At 46.3% G+C, this 19,663-nt stretch overlaps 1 protein-coding gene across 4 annotated transcripts in view; it reads right to left on the bottom strand.

The window, feature by feature from the left end:
• fam184ab (family with sequence similarity 184 member Ab) overlaps positions 1-19,663 on the bottom strand; it is a 96,200-nt gene that overhangs the window by 34,436 nt on the left and 42,101 nt on the right. For all 4 annotated transcript variants that reach the window (XM_047328762.1, XM_035618132.2, XM_035618134.2 and 1 more), the window contains 7 exons: positions 19,150-19,308; positions 17,355-17,594; positions 16,843-16,926; positions 16,276-16,527; positions 11,954-12,089; positions 10,849-11,030; positions 7,494-7,679 (listed from right to left, as the gene is read on the bottom strand). In XM_047328762.1, coding sequence (XP_047184718.1) covers positions 7,494-7,679; positions 10,849-11,030; positions 11,954-12,089; positions 16,276-16,527; positions 16,843-16,926; positions 17,355-17,594; positions 19,150-19,308 — 1,239 coding nt within the window. The remainder of the gene's footprint in view (positions 1-7,493; positions 7,680-10,848; positions 11,031-11,953; positions 12,090-16,275; positions 16,528-16,842; positions 16,927-17,354; positions 17,595-19,149; positions 19,309-19,663) is intronic.

Raw genomic sequence — 19,663 nt, 5'->3', positions numbered from 1 at the left:
CACCTCGAGGCAACTTCTGCTGCCCCAACTTGATGGCTCTTCGGCCCGTCTGATGCCCACGAGGACTGGCCTGCGAACCTTCTGCACCCCACCTCAATGGGCTCATATCTTTTGCTCGCCACCCATTCCTCTTGCATTCTTCCACCTATTCAGTGTACTTTGTATTTGGCCACTGCCGTGCTCTAAGAGGACGGTCTGCTCGGAGGCTTGCTAGATCATGACCACGTCTGGCCTTAGTGATGTTTTGGCAACACTTTGTAGGAACTTCTTTTTGCTTCCCCAGGTCATAATTCTTATAAAACTTTAATAGAACTAATGTGGTTAAGTGGCAAAACATCACCCAGACCAAACAACAACTCCATTTTCCTTTGACTTGCTGCATTTCAAAGAACAGCCGTGACTTTACTGAGAACTGTAACTCTATTATGTTGTCAATGAAGTCAAATAACAAGGGGTGTCACAGGATTTTTTTCAATACCAAACTAAAGTTAACCAACTCCCAGAGTCGACAGCCATGCTCGCCCCTCTGTGACATCAACTCTGACGGCATCGTCTCAAATCCCCCCGGCATTGTTTCCTCAGTCTCGGTGAACATCCAGATTCTCTGTCTCCTTTTTGTTTGACATCACATTCGCTGCATTCATCTGTACAAATTCCTAAAAATACTCCAACCAATTACATTGTCCTTGACAGAGAGCGGAGAAAGAGTTTTTTTCCCCCCCTGCATTGTTACCACAATAAAGCTTATTATGGCCTGCTGATGAATGGGGAGCGATTTCTGGTACAGTGTGCAATGATTGCTGCTTTCCAAGGACAATTAGAGCCGAGGGAAATGGCTGTTGTGTCGAATGAAATTTGTCACTATCACTCATTACACAGGAGGATGGAGTTTGTAATGCTGGAGGGAAAAAACACGCATGGTATTGACTACTGAGACACAGTTCCATAAAAATGAATGGGACTTTGCAGAAATTGATCTGAGTGGAAAAAAGAATGAAAAATTACAGTGATCCATGTGGAATAACTCATGACATGTGCATATGAGGCTATGTGTCGGCCCTGTGATAGACTGACGACCTGTCCTGAGTCTGCTGGGATTAGCTCCAGCCCCCCTGCAACCCTAAAAGGATAAAGGGTATAGAAAATGGATGGATGGGTGAATAAACTGTTAGCTTTCCTAACAAAAAAACAAGCAAATACCAGCTGGTATGCATATGTAAAAACAGTTTGAACAATTCCAGGACCATGCTAACATGCATCTGTTATTTATTTGGTGTGTACAAGTCAGTCTGCTGCTGCCTTCCTTCCCTGCTGTCTCCATCCGGTTGCCTGCAACAGGTTCAACATCCCGATGCAACCCTGTACTAGAATTACTGCCTTGCGGTTGTGTGCCTCCGCCAACAAGTCAAGTCAAGCCCCAGTCTGTCCAGACTCCATGTAGTTTATGTAATAATGGTCTAATACTTTACATCCGTCCACCAAATTCTATCCTTGAATCCAGGTGGACATTTGTGTGCGATGTAGTCAAATTCCCTCCAGGCGTTTATAGATATATACATCTATATCTCATTCACAAGAATGTGACAGACGTGAGGTTAGGAGTGACCTTAACCTTTGACCATCACAATCTAACCACTTCATCCTTGAGTCCAAGGGAATATTTTTTGCCAAAATTGACCCAATTCCCTCAAGGCGTTGCCGAGACAACGCATTCACGAGAATGGAACGGAACAACCCGAAATCATGAGGCTTCTGTCACCGGCGCAGGGGCATGAAAAGGCCTCAATCATTCAATCACAAAATGAATCGATGGGTACATCATATTTTCACTCAATGTGTGAAAAAATTTAATTTGAGTAAATCTTTATTGTTACGTGAGGTGACCTCCATCGGTCCGATGATATCAAGGACGCGACAGAAGGAATCTTCTGGTCACTGGTCAATTGAAAAGCAGACAACGTCAGATGGGGAGGAATCTAATATGAGACGATCGGGATTCATGTCATACCTTGTGGCTCGATTTGGAGGGCGAGACCGTTGGTGGAGCCCAACCTATTCATTTAAATTCCAAACTCGGGCTCCTCACAGACAACTCTCATTATAATTTAAAGTGATGAAAGAACGGCAGGCGATGAAAGAAAAGTGCATTAACTAGATGTGATGAAACTTAGATCAGACAAAATAACCGAGTGATGAAGAACGATGAAGACTCAGGTCGTCTCATGTGTCTAACCCATGATTTTTCAGAAAAGATTTAACACAGATGACTGAAGCGGCGGGGAGTGAATGAGAAGTGAATGAATGCTGCTGCTGCTCACCCTCCTCCTCCTCCTCCACCTCCTCCTCCTCCTCCCTGCAGCAACACTGACAACATTGTCAGGAACAGCAGTGAACAATGGCAAAAATTATTGTGCAAAGCAGCCCACAGCAGGAAGCAAGATGAAACCAAGGGAATCACACAAGGCCATAGAAGTGGCATTTTGCATATAGAATGCATATCTAACAACTATGCAAATGCAAATCGCTCCTCTCTTAATGTAGCTGTCAGCTCTGATCCGGTCTACTGTGGAATATCATTTAAAAAAACAGTTGCTCATTATGCGACTTTGATGCGAGGGAATTCTTGATCACTCGCTTTCACATGGCTGATGTGTTTGCCTGGAATAAGGGACTCTGTGGAGATTAGGCATCATCACAAGTCTATTTCAGGCCGTTGATACCGTACGCCTCGGTATTAATTATCAGCGGGCTGCGGTTTGGAACTGCGAAGACCCTCTAGGCTCATTACACTGGTCCCAGGGCCCACTTTGAAATCCTCAGGGGCAATTTCAGCGTTTCATATCAGATACAAAGCTGTCGTGAAAGTGGAATTAGCGTATTTGTTGCCCCATGAATCCCACACTATCCTGAAAATTTGAAAATTAAAGTCCTCAGGACTAATAACGATTTAAAAAGAGGATTTTCTGAAGGACATTCAAGAGGAATTTGCTTAAGCTAATAAAATAGATTTTGTTCTTCCCAGGAGCTAAAAGAAAAAGGCAATGGAATGAAAATGTATACCACAGAATAGATAGTAGACAAGCAGTGTGTAAGAAGAGAGTGTATACTGTATGTACAGTATGAACTTAAGCCCTGTTAGAGGCCACAAACTGTGCTTAAGTAAGTAGCAGTGAAATATTTATGATGGAACTTTTAGAAACACACACACACACACACACACACACACACACACACACACACACACACACACACACACACACACGTGCACTTTGGCTGCCCGAGTCCAGGCCGACGCTCTTTCTCCAGCACATTGTTTTGTCCTAATTTTGATTACTTAACTCACTCTTTACTCCCACACTTGCACTTTTATGTGCCGTAAATGTCACCCGCTTATGAGTGGCGCTATGAATTTTAATCTAAGTGTCCTGCACCCTACTAAATGTCAAACTCCACACTATTGTCCAGGAACTCGCCTTCGGAATTTTGTTTCTAAACATCATATAAAAATATATTTAAAAAAAAAAAAACATAGTTAATGCTTAAAATGACAAATATAAAAAAATGCTCATGTGTTTTTTGTTTTTTGGGATTTAATTTCTAAGATCAGAGAATCCTCACATTCTATTACAGTCGAGACTGGATCATGGACCGGGCCACTGCGGGGCTGGGGTCCCCGGGCCCCGCAGTGCTTACAGGGGGTCCACATGTCTCATAGGGGGGCCCTAAAAAAGACATGTGCCCCTGGGCCTCACGGGACCATGATCCGGCCCTGACTACAGTGTATATCCACACCTCTCATGTATTTAGCGTGTTAATCTAATCACTATTGTCTCCTCACACAATGACACACTAAAGCCGCTGTGTGGGTGTGGATGCTTGAGCGTCACATTGGAAAAAATAACACATTACAGCGTCAATGCACTCCAACCCATCACACCCGTGTGACCCCTGCCTCTCCACCCGTGCTCCCCATCAGCTGTCACACCTGTGAACTTTGTGTTTTCACCCAGAATGAATGCCTATTTGCCTTTTTTCTTCTCCTCTGACAAAAGCGAGTTGCTCTTCATTTCAACCAGCCCAGGCTCTGCGTGACATTTATAGGTGACAGATATAAAAGTGCTCCCACGTCAGTGGGTTGCATTTTGCTCCTTTGAGGTTTGCCAGCTTTCTTAGTCACCGTCCTAGGCCCCCTTTGATGTATTTCAGTCTATAGACAGCCTCTGCAGATCCGAAGCCTTTTGTCACCTGTCGTGCCTACGTATAATGTTGTATTAATGTTATACTTCAATATGAACTGTGTGCCTTTTTTTTTTTTTATATATATATATAACCCTGTGAGCATGAATTCTAAACCTGCGTTCAGTGTGTCGGAGCCGCTGCTTGTGTCACACTTGAGTCTTGGACGTCGCCTCGGCTTTCTGCTGCTTTGATGGAGGATGCGGGCGTCAGCGTTAATGAGCGACGAAAAAATTATACATTGAAATAAAAAATTCAAACTACGTTTTAGGTCGACATGTTCAGGGCCTCACACTCCCTCTTGATCTTGTCTCTTTGACATCTCCCCCGCTGCTGAGGTCTTCAACATTTTAACTGCTGCATCGGTTTCTCTTCTTCTAGTGAAGAGTTGATCTGGATTAACAGTTACAGCTCGTCCATTCTGGATATTATATATTTATGCTCTCATCTGTAGTGTCTTCAAATGAATTGTGTCTTCAAGTTCTATATTTAGTTGTATTTGTTTTTTTTCAATTTATAATTTTTATGATAAATTTCATGGTCTAAAATATCAAGCCTCAATTACATTGACGGTTTGATGATGTAATTTTAGGAATCATTGACCCATTAAATTTTTTTTAATTTTAAATGTCGTGAATCTTAATAATAATAACTCCTGAATATCGAAATTGGCATCAGCCCCCAAAAATCCATATCAGTCGGGCTCTAGTTAGCGTTGAGGTAAAAAAAAAATTCTTATTATTTCGAATTTTTGCCACATTAAAGATCTCAGGACACCTCAGATTTACACTGTGACCAACTGGATATTGCGTATTAAATATATATTAACTACTAATGTGCATGTGTGGTGTGTCGTCATGGCAACATGTGGTCCTGTAGTGGGAATGGAAGGATTACTGAGGACTCGCATCACCAGATGACCAGTCTCCAAGGCAACATTTTACTGGCCAGAGTCAAAGAGACGGTAAATAATATTATCGTCTTTTATTAAATCGAGGGGAATAACAAGTGTATTCCATGTGGAAAGCTGCATAATAATCGAATGAATCTTTATGAGACTTCTTTTCCATTTCATTGCCTTATCAGCGAAGCCACAAACTGGGTACGTTGGTGGATTTCTTTCTTAAACACAGAGGAGAGTGTTTCAGAGGGAACCAATGCCGAGGATGCTGCTTTTTATCTCGAGGCCAAATTTTCGCTAAAGTGTTCAGCGTTTCCGTCCTAATATTATTTGTGTCAAGAAAGGAAGAGAAGCTTTTGGACACAAAATAAATATAAAAAAACACTTCAGGGACTCAAAGCAAAAAGAGTAAAATAGCTGCTTTCCAGCTCTTGTGGCAGATGGCGAAGTCAGCCAACGATGTGGAACTGGCCGTGCGTCTGGTTGCCCGTCGACAGTTCGTCTCTGGTGGACGTGGACGGACGTGGCTGTTGTCTCTCTGAGCAACTTCACAGAAGCTTCCCAGCACAACCGCGATCACTGGTACGCCGACGAGCCAACGCGAGCATATGCCGACGCCACAGATTATCTGTCATTCGCAAACCACCGCTCGTTCATTGACAAACAGTCCGTCAACAGACTGTGACGGGTCCAATTTCTTCTTCTACTTTTTTTTTTTTTTTTTTTTGGCAGGGCGGCAATTCCAGAACGCAGAGAGACGGAGAGTCGGCAGCTCGCGACTCGACTGAGTCATCCGCGAGTGTCACGCTGTTAAATGTTGTATTAGTTCATATCAGCATTCATTCCAACGGACTGCAGAAACACAGTGGGGGGTTGGTAGTGGATTCTGGAGGAAGAATTTAATGAAAGTGTCGCTCGTACCAATCCGTTCATGTAGCAGAGAGTCACAGTCCGGAGATCAGACGAGACTCTGCATCGGGTCGCTGCAATTAATATTAGTTTCTTTCTATTTAGAACCACGACCGTGATCATTGTCAAGCCTTTGGCTAAAATATCACTGTGAAGATAGTTGGAGTGTGTTAAATCAAAACGATGCTCCGTTTTGGAATAGGGCTTTTCATTCTGTTTCATACGAATGTGAGAAAATAAGTGTTCTATATTTGCTGCTACATTTCTTCTACCTCACACAAAAATTATATCCGTATTAGGGCTGGGCGATATGGCCTATAAATAATATCGCAATATATTTTTGTTATATCACGATACACGATATATATATCACCATACACGATATATCTCCATCCATCCATCGTCTACCGCTTTATCCATTTAAGGGTCGCGGGGTCGCTGGAGCCAATCCCAGCTGACATTGGGCGAGAGGCGGGGTTCACCCTGGACAGGTCGCCAGCCTATCACAGGGCCACATACAGAGACGGACAACCATTCACTCTCACAGTCACACCTACGGTCAATTCAGAGTCTCCAATGAACCTGACCCCATTCTGCATGTCTCTGGACTGTGGGAGGAAGCCGGAGAACCCGGAGAGAACCCACGCATACACGGGGAGAACATGCAAACTCCACACAGAGAGGCCCTGGTTGGTTTGAACCGGGACTCGAACCCAGAACCTTCGTCCTGTGAAGTGACAGCGCTCACCACTACACCACCTTGCAGCCCCACGATATATATATATATATATATATATATATATAAATATATATATCGCAATATTTTTAAATCTCTTATGAATGCACTTCATAAATGCATAAAGTCACCCTCTGCTGCATACAATCACACCAGTATGATGATTCTAGTCGTCCCTGCGACCCGTGTCTGAATTTAAACATTCTTTAATCGTATTTTCCTTTCTCCTCCAGTGTCTGTGAAGGAGGAAATCCCTCCGTCGCGGGGACGACGACATCTTTGCGCCTTGAGATTAGCCCCCCGCGAGCTCCTTGATGCAGGATCAATTAAAAAGGTACAGCTGTTCATTTTCCCCGGTGCTAAACGCTGATTAACACAAGACGCGGCAATCTGAAAATGGATCTCGTGTCATTTTCTTCTCCTCTCAATGTGCAGGGTTAACTCGCCATCTGTCGCAGCCGCTGGCAAATTGTCTCATCTCCTTTGCAACCGTGGATTGACTTTTTTTTTGTGTCTTTGACGCAGAAACAACGGATCTTTGTGTCAGGTTTCAAACAAAAACCACCAGCGATCAGCATCCTCCGCTTCAACACCAGAGATGGACAGATCTGATTTAACTCTCAGTGAAGGACGAGCAGCGGCTGTGTGTGTGTGTGTGTGTGTGTGTGTGTGTGTGTGTGTGTGTGTGTGTGTGTGTGTGTGCGTACTCACAGCCAGCAGGCGGTTCTTGTCCCTCTCGGCGTTGTTGAGAGCGTTCTCCAGGGTCACCCTGTGCTTCTTGACCACCTCCTCCAGAGCGCGAGCCTGGCCCTCCCTCGTCTGGCTGGCCTCGTCTTCGTACTGGCCTCGCACGTCGCTCATGTCCCTGTCGTGGGACGCCTTCTCCTCGCGCAGCGTCTGACGGGCGCACGACAGGAACATGCATTTGGAGAAAAAATTTGCTCATGATGATAGAATTTGCTCGTATGATAGACGACACGCACACACACACACACACACACACAGAGCGAGAAGCCGTGGGCTGACAGTTACGCCGTATGCCGTAGTATTCAGCGCCATTGCCAGTGTCCACTGACAGACAGCCAAGGAATCAGTGCTGCACTCCGTCTCTCTCTGGGTTGCTGCAATTTTGTCTCTCTGTTCACATTTGTCTCACCGTCTCACACTCGAACGTGTTTTCCCGACAGCGTTTAAAACCCGGCGGCTGAAGAATACTCCAGAGCCCGGCCCCTCCGGGACCGCTGATGATGGGGTTATTGATTACGGAGCCGCGGAGCCTGTAGTTAGTGGGCCACATAACGCTACGGTCACTGAGATTCCAAGTGGAGCGGGTGTGTGTCAGTTGCCTCCTTCAGCATCAGGAGAGACAGATGCGGTGTGGTGATTTTTAGTTTTTGCGGCTAAACGCTGTAGTTACAAGTTGCTGTTGCAGTTAACAGAAGCACATTCAGGACTTTTGGGGATTCGTGTTTCAATTTTTTCTAGTATTTCTACTTTAAAAAAGTGTTGCAGCGATGACGTATTTTCCCTCTATTGTTACTTATCTTCAAACGTCTCAGTGATGTCACGTGGCTCTGAGAATGTGGATGAATGATGTCGCCTAATGAGGTAGACTATGATTGGACAGTTGGTGTCTGTGAATTGGGATGCATGCTAATGATTTGCCAGTTATCAGTTTTGGATAAGAGTGGCCGTAGTTGAGGGGTAATTTGATTGGATGGGGTGAACCGGACAAAAATGCAGCTACAATATTTCAAACTTAAGGAGCAGGAAATGGATAAAGACATTCTGTAATAAATATTCTGGTGAACATTGTACAGCTCCCTTCATCACCTGAGCTCAACCCGAGCAGATGCCGCAAAATGGCTTCTGGAATCTTTATGGCAAAATTGTGCATTTTAAGACACTAAAAGTTCAATTTGTTAAAATCATGGAGGCTGCTCGACCCACACGGCTGACAAGCACAATCCATCTTCCACTCAGCCTTCGCCAGTCACAATGACAACAGTGGGTATCTGGCAGACTCTCAGACGCTGGCAGCAACATGAAAAAACTTTTTAATATGCCACCAGGGATTGAGTCACATCGGTCTGCGATAATTGCTCCCAAACCCAGGCCTGTTTTTTTTTGGGGGGGGGGGGGGGTGAAATCCACCAGGAACCGTCCATCACACCGGTCAAACCGAGGCACACCTGCTGAGATATCATATGGCCCAACACACCCGAGGGGGGGAACAACATCCCCACGGTGCGACGCAAATAAAACAGGGCTTGGAAAACATTGTGGGGGAGAGAGAGAGAGAGAGAGGGAGAGAGAGAGGGAGAGAGAGAGAGAGAGAGAGAGAGAGAGAGAGAGGGAGAGAGGGAGAGAGAGAGGGGGGGGAGAGGGAGAGAGAGAGAGAGAGGGAGAGAGAGAGAGAGAGAGAGAGAGAGAGAGAGGGAGAGGGAGAGAGAGAGAGAGAGAGAGGGAGAGAGAGAGAGAGACAGAGAGAGAGAGAGAGAGAGAGCGAGAGAGAGAGAGAGAGAGAGAGAGAGGGAGAGGGAGAGGGAGAGAGAGAGAGAGACAGAGAGAGAGAGAGAGAGAGAGAGCGAGAGAGAGAGAGAGAGAGAGAGAGAGGGAGAGGGAGAGGGAGAGAGAGAGAGAGAGAGGAACAAAAAAGGCAAATGGAGGAAAAAGAGAAGGGAAACCAAGCCTCCCGTTAACGTTATGGCTTTTCCACAGCTTTTTCTATAATGGAGTCGGACCACTAACATTTTTGGAAGTGTTCTGTCTTTCATAGTCTGCTAATGTCGCTCATTTTCCAGCACAATTGAGCCAAAAATCACTACTGAGGGTACAGACGTTGAGAAAATACACAATCTCCTGCAGAAGTTGAGCAGTGCCCGATTTTTTTTATTTTTTATTATTTAGTTTTTTTTATTCAACAGGGTTAGAAATCCCCAATCGATAAGCGTTTCCAACCGACAGCCTGATTGATTTGAATGATGTGCTGGAGGCAGATATCGGTGGGAGCTGTGAAGTTCAAGTGGTGCGCGGGATCTTCCATTGTCCTCGGGAGGGACACCGAAATTCACGAACGCTCGCCGGGCTCCCAGAGGATCACACTGCACAAATGTCAGAGATGGGAAGAGGGAACACACATGGAGCGGCAACACTTGACATTTAGCGTCGGCCGCGGTCGGCCTGCTGACAACACTTAAATCCTCTGACCTTTCGGCTTCTTGCTTTTTAGAAATTGAGGAGCGGCCTGCTTCTTTTTTTTCCCCCCAGTTTGCCAACGCCGTGATTGACAGGTCGGACTCTTTAAACAGTTTGATGATTACAGTTGTTGTTGTTTTTTTATTTAAACTTGCAGCAAACTCTTCTTCTTCTAAATCCAGGTTCAGAACAGCGTGGGAGACCTTGTGCATGCTGCGCAGATTCACGCTCATGCGTGTTGGTGTTCAAATATTTGTGTTCCCTTACGAAAGAACCCCCTGAAATATACATCAATAATTCATGTCAAATACTTTTTTCCGCATCAGACGGGCTTTGGGCAAAATCTCACAAGGGCACAACGGGCGGATTAATGACTCTCACAGACAAAAAGTCAGGGTTGCAGAACTAAAATAAATAAGAAAAATAAAAAACCCAAATAGAATTGAAGAAATGAATCGGTTTTCCGGAGAACGGCTTCAGAGGGCGAACAAAATGTCCGTTTACTTTTGGGGCTTCTCTTTCCAAAAAAAGCTTGATCGTGCAGTTTTACTCTGGAGTTTTGGGGCAAATGTGATGAGTTCAGGTCACACGGGAAAGACGAAGATCCCAAACTTCTTACTTGTCGTTTAATATAATGATCTTGCATCTCCGTCTCTACATTATTTATGGAACAGGACCAATGTCAATATATCTCGTGGACTCTTAAACCTGCATCCTAATTAATTTGTCAAGGACGTCTAAAGTTAACATGCAAGGGCCAACACACCGGAGCAAAGACTGTTGTGAAGAGAGAAAAAGTAACCGACAAGTTCCCTGATGACTTTGTTGGATATTCATCGGCCTGAGGCAAAAGGCAAAGCACACGCACCTTCTCCAGGGACTGGATCTGCTGCCTCTGCCTGTCGTCCAGCGCCTGGCTCTGCGTCTGCAGCGCCTCCCTCTCTTCCTCCATCCGCAGCACCTTGTCCTTCAGCCGGCTCCGCTCGTTGTCCAGGTCCCTGATGGCTGCCTCCTGAGTCATCTGGTTGGCCTGCAGGCTGCTGATCTGACCTATGACGGGCACGGAGGCGACCAGACGTGAGGAGGATGCAAAACGGCGGAGCGGGGGCCGTCCGCCCGCGTCGGCTCGGTATTCGCGAGTAAAGAAACCTCTCCGGATTCAGACCGATGGAAGAGGCGTCGTAGGGATACAGAACTTAAATCCCAGGAGGTCCAGTAGTTCACTACCAATGCAGTGGGAGGATGGGGACATTTTCTGAATCAGATCTATACGAATCGTTATGGGGCAGCGATTGTAGACCGAGTCTGGACCAGGGCTAACATCTACTGGCCTCAAAGAATTATTATGGTTTCTCAGATCTCAGAAATGACTGCCAGATGACGAAAAATATAACACAACAAGACCATAACTGTCATTTTCCTCTAATATAGGCAGTCGCCGACACCTCCAACCTTTTTTTCCCGCCCTGCACTTGACCGTCATGGCTGCATTTACCCGCCGGGGGTTTGTCATACGTCTCCGTCAGACGCAGGAGGCTCCGCCGAGAAAGTGATGAAACATTCTCGGCGGGCGGCGAGGAGCTAACGGGCCGAGCGTAAATTCTGCACCAATCGCTCGCACGCATTAATCGACGGCGGCAGCGTTTCGTGCGATATTGTTGCGCAAAGTGCCGCCGGGGAGACGCCGGGGGGGGGCATCAGTTCAGATGGTTGACATGCAAACACGAAAGCTCCAACTGGTGCGTAACTGATGTGAGAGAGGGTTCCCTGGGCCCCTCGGGGGACTGGGGGGGGGGGGTTACCATTAACTGGGATAAACAGCGCCACACCATTAAGGCGTTACAGACCGCGACGCCTCCAACAAGACGAGAGGAGCCGTTCCTCCTTGAGGGGGAAGCATGCGTACGAGTATTCGCCGGCACTTTAACTACGACGGTCCACGCGACGGGGGGGGGGGTGTTCGGGGGTCTTACTGGCTTTGAGCAGTATTTCGGTCGCCTGCTGCTGCACTCGGTCTCTGGCCGCCTCCAGTTCGCACTCGGCCTCCTTCTGGCGGATCTCCACGATCTCAGAGTTCTGGGTCACCTCGTCCAGCTGCCTGGTCAAGTCCTGCGGGGGAGAGAAGCACCACGCCGCGTGAACACACGCCGGCGGCCGCACACGACCACAGACCGGGTTCCAACACAGTTTCCGTTTCCAAATTCCAACACTTTTTTCCGGACTCAAATTTCCTTCTTCATATTTGACATCCGAGTACAAATAGCTGGATGTTTATTAAGTCGATATTATTATGTCAAATAAATCATTTTTAAAATCCAACTGTTCACAAATGACATTCTGACTGTGATGGCTCTTATGTTGCACTTCATTCACACAGAGTCGGGGGTTGGTGCGGATAGATATTGAACATATTGATACTTCCAATTCCAACGTGACCTGTTCCAGGACTGATTCTCATATCAAAAGATTGATATTTAAATGCCGTAATTTTATCAGTATTTTATCATCAACAACAGAGCAAAGTAACCATCTGTCGCCAGGATAATCTAAATAATGCCTGGTTGATATGGGAACTACAGTACTTCACAGTCACGTGCGCACTACGGCTGCGTGGATACCGTAGTGTTGCCATGGCGACGTTTATCACTGACTGAGGGAAAGTGATTTACTGGACTAGAGAGGGTTTGAGACGGATCGTCACGTTATTCTAAAAAATCTCTGGGTTTGGACTCACGTCTGTTCAGACTTCAGTATGGAAACGCAAATATTTTTTCCATACCCTCTTTTCCAGACCTGGAAATTCCTATAGTCAAATTCCATCCTCTTGCATACTGCGTAGGGAGCCTGTAGAGAGGTAGGAGTACTCTTCTCATTCACTAACCAGATCTCTAGTTTGTGGATCGACCGCATCAACAGCCCCGGTACGTCCGAGGCAAAAGGAGCAGCCGCGCCTGGTGAACCGGACCCCTCCTCACCGGTGTTCACCGTACGAACACAGATCGACGGGCGACGTGATAAACAACGTGACACGCGGCGGAGATCCGTCGCGTTTCGCCGCCTCGCCCACACAACTTGTTTTTCAGCCACAATCAGTTTTGACGAGGCTGAACAGAGCCAGTGTTCTCTTTTCTACCTGCCCCGCAGCGAGCGAGCAGACACACAACAACACAGTGGAGCGTTCAGCAGCTAAGAAGACGGAAATTTCCCTCGGGGGTTGGTGGAGAAAAACAGAAAACAGAACAGGGACTGGAAGAAATATGACGCCAACTTCAAGGGGAACTTTTGTCCTCCAAGACTGTTCGACGTGTAAATTAGCAGATGTCTGTTGAAAAGACTTGTATGTTAATGAAAGACGTGCCTATGTGTCAAATGGTTCACTACGCGTTTGTATGTGGCGTAGTTGTATATTGGTTCTTTTTGTAAACTGCTGTATTCAGATTTGGGGGTTTGGAGTTGAAGTAAATCCTTCACAGTCTCTGACTATGTACCTGTCATTCATTTGGTTTAACCGTTGTTCTAAGTTCTTAGTTTCAACCCCCAAAAAAAACACTCACAGATTCCCCCGATCAGTTTGATTCACTATTCTGTCATGATCACATTTGACACCTTCTCTAGTAAAATTAGTTTATATGACCGGTCACTGTTTGAAATGAAAATGTGCAACACGGCCATGTTTGAGAAAATCTCAATTAATGAGAGCAAGACTTCAGGGACGCACGCACACACACACACACGCACACACACGGACGGACATTTCCCATCTTTCAATCCCATCAAACATTCTGCCGAAAACTTAATTAACACAATGAAATCTCTGCATGATAATAACCACAGAGGAGTCACACGCAAATCAGACTTTGTGTGCGTGTAGAGTGTGTTACTGTGTGTATGTGTGTGTGTGTGTGTTACAGTGTGTGTGTGCCTGATGTCCCTGATGAGCCCCCAAAAATAAGACATACTTTTTGACTTTGAGGTTCAGAGAATTGTTCAATTTACGCCGGGTGTAGGTTTAAAGCTGGGGACGGGCATCTCCTTGTTAAGTTTTGCATTAAGGACCGTGGAATACACTGTTAACATGGGTCCCCACAAGTATAGTGTGTGTGTGTGTGTGTGTGTGTGTGTGTGTGTGTGTGTGTGTGTGTGTGTGTGTGAGGTTGGAGTAGAGGGGTAAAAATAGCTTAATTAACTGTACCTCCGCCGATTTATCAGAGCTAAAAGAAGACTTCTATTGTTGCCGACATTTAGTCATTATCTCTGATTCATCCCTAATCATATTCAAAACACACACATACACACTCCTGTCAATCAGCCCTTATTGTACGAGGCAGGCTCCTTTTCGTTTTTCCATTTAAATATAAAAAGGCGGTGAGAGCTGTAGCTTTGGATGATTTATTGTTTCATCCGACTGAAGGCCTCCAGCGGCCGGTCCGGTCCACTCGGGCTTCTTACCTGAGAGTGAAGCGTTTCGTCCAAATACTCCGTGACGGCGGCAATTAGACGTCGCTTCAGTGGAGCTTTTCACTCGAGGCATAATAATGTTTATTTCTTTTGGGGGGGTTTGCATATTCCTGCTGGAGCTTGTGTACTCATAATGTACATGGCACTTTAAACAATATATTTTACTTACGTACATCACATTCATTTTGCTGACGCTTTTGTCCTAAACAACTTACAATCATCATTTAACACATATCAGAGGCCACACTGGATTTTAGTCATATCCTGACTGGGAATCAAACCCTGACCTACTGTACCACGGTCAGGGGTGCAACCCACTGAGCTATACCAGCCGACGTATACCATACGCTGACGTATCGCGACCGAACCAAACGTTAGAGCTCCGGCAGCGTCGCATCCTTAAGGTTCAAATGAAAAATCTATTATCATCTCATCCTAAAGCCCTCAGCGGGAGTTGAAGGATTATGAGATTGTGTTCGTGGATTGAGCCTGTTATTAGGAGATTATCGTGATATCACCTTGGCAACAATGAAAAGAAAAGAGAAAAGAAAATCAGTGCTCTGCGTGAAAGATGAAAACGGTCAGAGATCAGATTGTTGCTTCCCTCTGATACCTGCGTCAGACTGTGAAGTTGCTCCGCTGCCGCTTCTTTTATCTGGGTTACGGTTGATTGCTCTTATTGCTAAGGGAACGATAATTATGAAGGTTCCAGGTTCACCACAACAACCACTGCTGACCCGGAGCGTGTTCTCAGTAATACAGAGGGAGGGGTGGGGGAACAAATCAGTGGTTATTTCACACGAACCGCAGAGTGACAACAAAACAGACCCACTTAACCGAATCCCCCCGGAGCCAATGTGATTCAGATACAGAGACGTTACGCAACTTGGATTTCACATTGCTCACAAGGGTAAAGGCAGACTGCAGCTGATCTATCTTCTAGCTCATATTTCTACAAACAGCCTTCAGTGGGCGAAAAAGAGACAAGTCAGGCCGCGACTCGTGGCCTCGACAGTCAAAAAGTCAAAGTCAAACATCCAGACGGACTCTTTCACTTAGAAACAGCACGAGCGCGTCATATGTCTTCCTGTGATGAACACAGAAGAGAAAAGCAACAGATATTTAGGGAATTTGGGACTTTTCATTTCTTCCCCCAAAATGTATTGGCGCGAATGACACGAGGCAAATGTTTTGTTTTTTCGCTTTCTGTCTGAAGAGAGTGAGTATGATTTTCCAGGATGGCCTTGGCATTTCTGGATTCAATCCCCAACTGCTTATCTCGGCAAATTTCTGAAAGATACAGTTGTAGTTCCTACTGTACATAATGGCCAAACTAAATGAAATTATATTTTGATTCAAACTGATGCCCGGTTGAAATATGGATTTAGAATTAGTTTGACCAAATACAGAGAGATAATTAACTACTGTTCTTCTCTAGGTCTCACGTTGAGCCCGACCGATCTTCACCGGCCGTTTACAGTTTTATCGGAGTTTATATTTGTCACTTTGACTTCGCCCCCAAATATTCCATATCTGTGAGGAACTCGCTTCAAGGGATGTCTTGGAGAAGTGACAGATTTAATCTGTGAAGAGCAGTATCAACACAGGAACAGACACATAAAGTATCTTTTTTTTTGTCCTGACTAATACAACCATATCTTTTTTAATCTCCATTTTTATCATCTTTTCCAAAGGACACATTTTGTTGTAGTCAGTCCATAAAAACTGCGAATAGGTCCAATCAGGGTTTGCTCTTTTGAATCACCGGACGTCCTGGTACTACTGTATAGATTAATAGCTGCACAGTTATGTATCAGTTATATGGGCTCGGACTCACCTTGACGCTGCCCTCGGCCGCGCTGAGCGACGAGTGGAGCTTGTGGGACTTCTCCCGGTTCTCCCGGGCCTCGTCCGTCACCCTGGCGAGCTCGGTCCTCAGCTTGCCCAGGGTCTTCTGGAGGGCCGCCTCCTGAGTCTGGAACTCCCGCCGCAGCTCGGACTCGGTGCGTTTCCATGCCAACAGGTTGTCCGCAGTCAGCTGCTGCGTTCGCTTCATGGCCTCCAGCTCGCGCTCATAAAAGGCCTGAGCCTGTGGGGAGCGGGGGAAAGAGAATGAGAAGCTGGCGTGAAAACAGATCCATCACTGTGGGAGAACATCCAGACGGCCTAATGGAGGTTTGAAACACGAAGCGGCCCGACTCAAACACTGCGCTCCGTTTTTATTATTTCTTCATGGATTGTGTCATCCATGCCGTCCTCGGTAAACCGCAAAAAAACCCAGAACATTTTTGGACAATGTTGCATTAATTATGCGTCACGCATTCATTAACTCAGCTATAAATTATGGCCGTTTAGATGCCTCTGCATGAATGTAATGAGAGCCTGACGCAGCGGCTGCGGTTACCTTGATGAGTTTGGCCTCGTACTCCTCCACCAGCCGCTTTTTGTCTTGTTTCAGCTCCTCCACCCGCTCTGACAAGGACTCCACCTGCAACGGATGGGGAAGGAAGGAACGTGGTCTTTCGTCGCGAAAGAAGCCAATTTCAAACTGATCGCACTGTAAAGTTGTGCGCCGCGAGTGACAAAAGAAACTGGCGTCTAATCGTGTCTTTGCATTGACTTTGTATGTAAATCTCACCGTGCGAAAGATGTGCTTGGTGTTCGGTCTGAGCGCAGCATTAGCGATTTAATGCGGAGACTCTTTACCACTTTTAACTTCTTTGAAATATATATAATGTTTCTTGACACACTGACATGACGGCAGCGGTCTAATATGAAACGTTTGACCTGCTGTGAAAGAGTGGGAGATTTATTAGCTTGTATGTAAAGAGTTAAAAACGTCTGTAATCACTGGCGTCTCTCTCTCTCTCCTGATTGTCCCTGTAGTGATCCAGTTTGTTGCTTTGCTGTGTGTACCTCAGCCTTGTGGAGCTGTCCCAGCTTCTCCTGGTCTTTGCTGTAGTCCGCGTTCTGGCTCTGGTGGCTGCGGAGCAGCTCCTGGACCTCCTGCCGGTGCTGGGCCTTCAGCTCCTCCAGCACCGCCCTCTTCTCCTGCTCAAACTGGGCCTGGGCCTGGCTGAACGTGCGCAGCTTCTCCTCGAAGGACCGCCGCATCTCCTCCACCTCCCTCGACATGGACACCACGCGCTGCGTGTGCTGCCAAAGGGAAGACAGACAGGGCTGACGGGACGATCGATTTATGGATCTGTAGGCCTCTTAGGCAGCGGGGTAAACTTTGTAAAAGCCCCGAGCCAGGTGGTCGTGTACCGACTCGGGGGGGGGGTTTGACCTTCTGGCTTCCAACCTGTCGGCTCTCATTTAGCCCTGAAGCCCTGAGCGAGTGCACTAAACAGAAACCAACCACTCGTGAGTAAGGTACATCGCTCGATGTCCAAGCAGAACAGGAAACACTATTGATGGAGCGCGTCAGCGTCAATCACACAGCCGCTGATGCAAATACTGACAGCGCGACTGGTCGGTCTCTCAAATCACTGAAGTAGAGGAAGGGGGGGGGGGACTATCATCTGTAAGCAGAAGGGCCAGATGTAATTCCAGCACACAGTCTTTGAAGATCAGAATCAGGTCTGGAATCAAATAAGAGGAGATCTTTAATATGCTGCAGACGAACGCAGTTACAGACAGGTCTCTGCTAATAAAAATCGCCTTACTTCGGAACAATCTGGCCCCCTCGCTTCCGAATCGACGGCTACGGCCCTGCGTCGCTCAGAATCCTCCATCTCTTTCCCCAGAGCTGCTCATCCTCTGCCCTCGGTGCATAAACCTCTACAATAACGTCGCCTATCGGTCCGTAACGTGTCCACCGCCACATCGATTTGTAACAAGACTTCACTATCTTCTGTTCGCGCACACACACAGCAGAGAGAGAAAAGGTCACACGGTGTGTTTTCTTGATAAATACAAGACGCAGCAGAGTGGTACATTCCTCTGACGCTCACTATTGGCGAGTAGAACAAAAGGTACAGTCGCTCCACTCGTTCTTTATGGTTGTGTCTATAATGAAGCTGTACGCGTGAAGGAGGAGGAATCCAGCTACAGTTGTTGTGGCCTTTGAGATATTTTACAAGGGAGAGGATCGTCTTACAATAATAATAAAAATATGATTATTCTCCTTTGTTTCGGTTTGTCTTATAGATTTGGTTTGTGAGGATTGTTAGTGTTCATGTAATCTCGTCTCGGAAAATGTGGTGGATACATTTGTATGAGTATTATGGTGCTGGATAATTCTTTTCTCTTTTTTTTTGCTGTGTACATACCATCTCCATTATTATCATCTTTTATGATACTGAGCCCACGGTGTCACTTCCTGGCCTATGTACGTCTCGTTCTTCCTTCTACCGGTGAGTCAACCTGATGGAGGCCAGCGTGCCACAATGCGTAGGCGCATTGTTCATAATATCATAAAGCTGCATGCCATTTTCTTTCAGAAGTACCTTGGTTTATTTATCTATTATTCATTTATTTCTACGCTTTATGCGGATATACGAGACGCAAGAAATAACTATAGTCAACGTGGTCGACAACGGTTCCAGACCCCCCCCCAAAAAAAGGACAGCGGTGACGCTGACGGATCTCGACTCCGCCGCCTCCCAGCAGGACGGACAAACAAAGACATTAGGAGCCGATTACCTGCCGCTGTGACGGCACAGCCTCCTGTTTACCAGAGACGCCACGTCATCCCCCCCCCGTCTACCTGAGCCTCGGTGCACAGCTGCATGTCCTCCACCCTCTGACGGTAGCTCTCGAACTCGGCCAGCGCCTGCCGCTTCATCCTGTCGTGGAGCTCCATGGACTCCTCCAGCGTCTGGATCCGCCTCTTCAGGTCCATCTCGTCGCTGATCTTACTCTTGTACTGGAACGGACGTGCGGGGAGTCAGTCAGGCACGATGCATCTCGTTTTGTTAAGCACAGAAATGTGTTTGGAAAGGCTTCATCTGACAAAACTGTTGTTTGGTTCAAACATGGCCTGGGTTGCAGGGTTGAGAAATGCCTCAAATTCCACCCAACGTCATCAATATTACGAGTAAATTTGGCAAACAAGCCAACAAACGAACGGGGCAAATGTGGAAGTAAAAGTGAATAAAAGTGTAAAAGTCTTCTTGGTCGAGTAAAATAACATGAAGGGTTTTTGTCTAAAATTGCTCTCAGATTAAACTCAGATAAAGGTTACATATTTATATAACATTTTAAACATTAATGTAGCAGCC

This window comes from Scophthalmus maximus, chromosome 18 (assembly GCF_022379125.1).
Source record: "Scophthalmus maximus strain ysfricsl-2021 chromosome 18, ASM2237912v1, whole genome shotgun sequence".
NCBI lineage: Eukaryota > Metazoa > Chordata > Actinopteri > Pleuronectiformes > Scophthalmidae > Scophthalmus > Scophthalmus maximus.
This window is presented reverse-complemented; position numbering and strand designations above follow the sequence as displayed.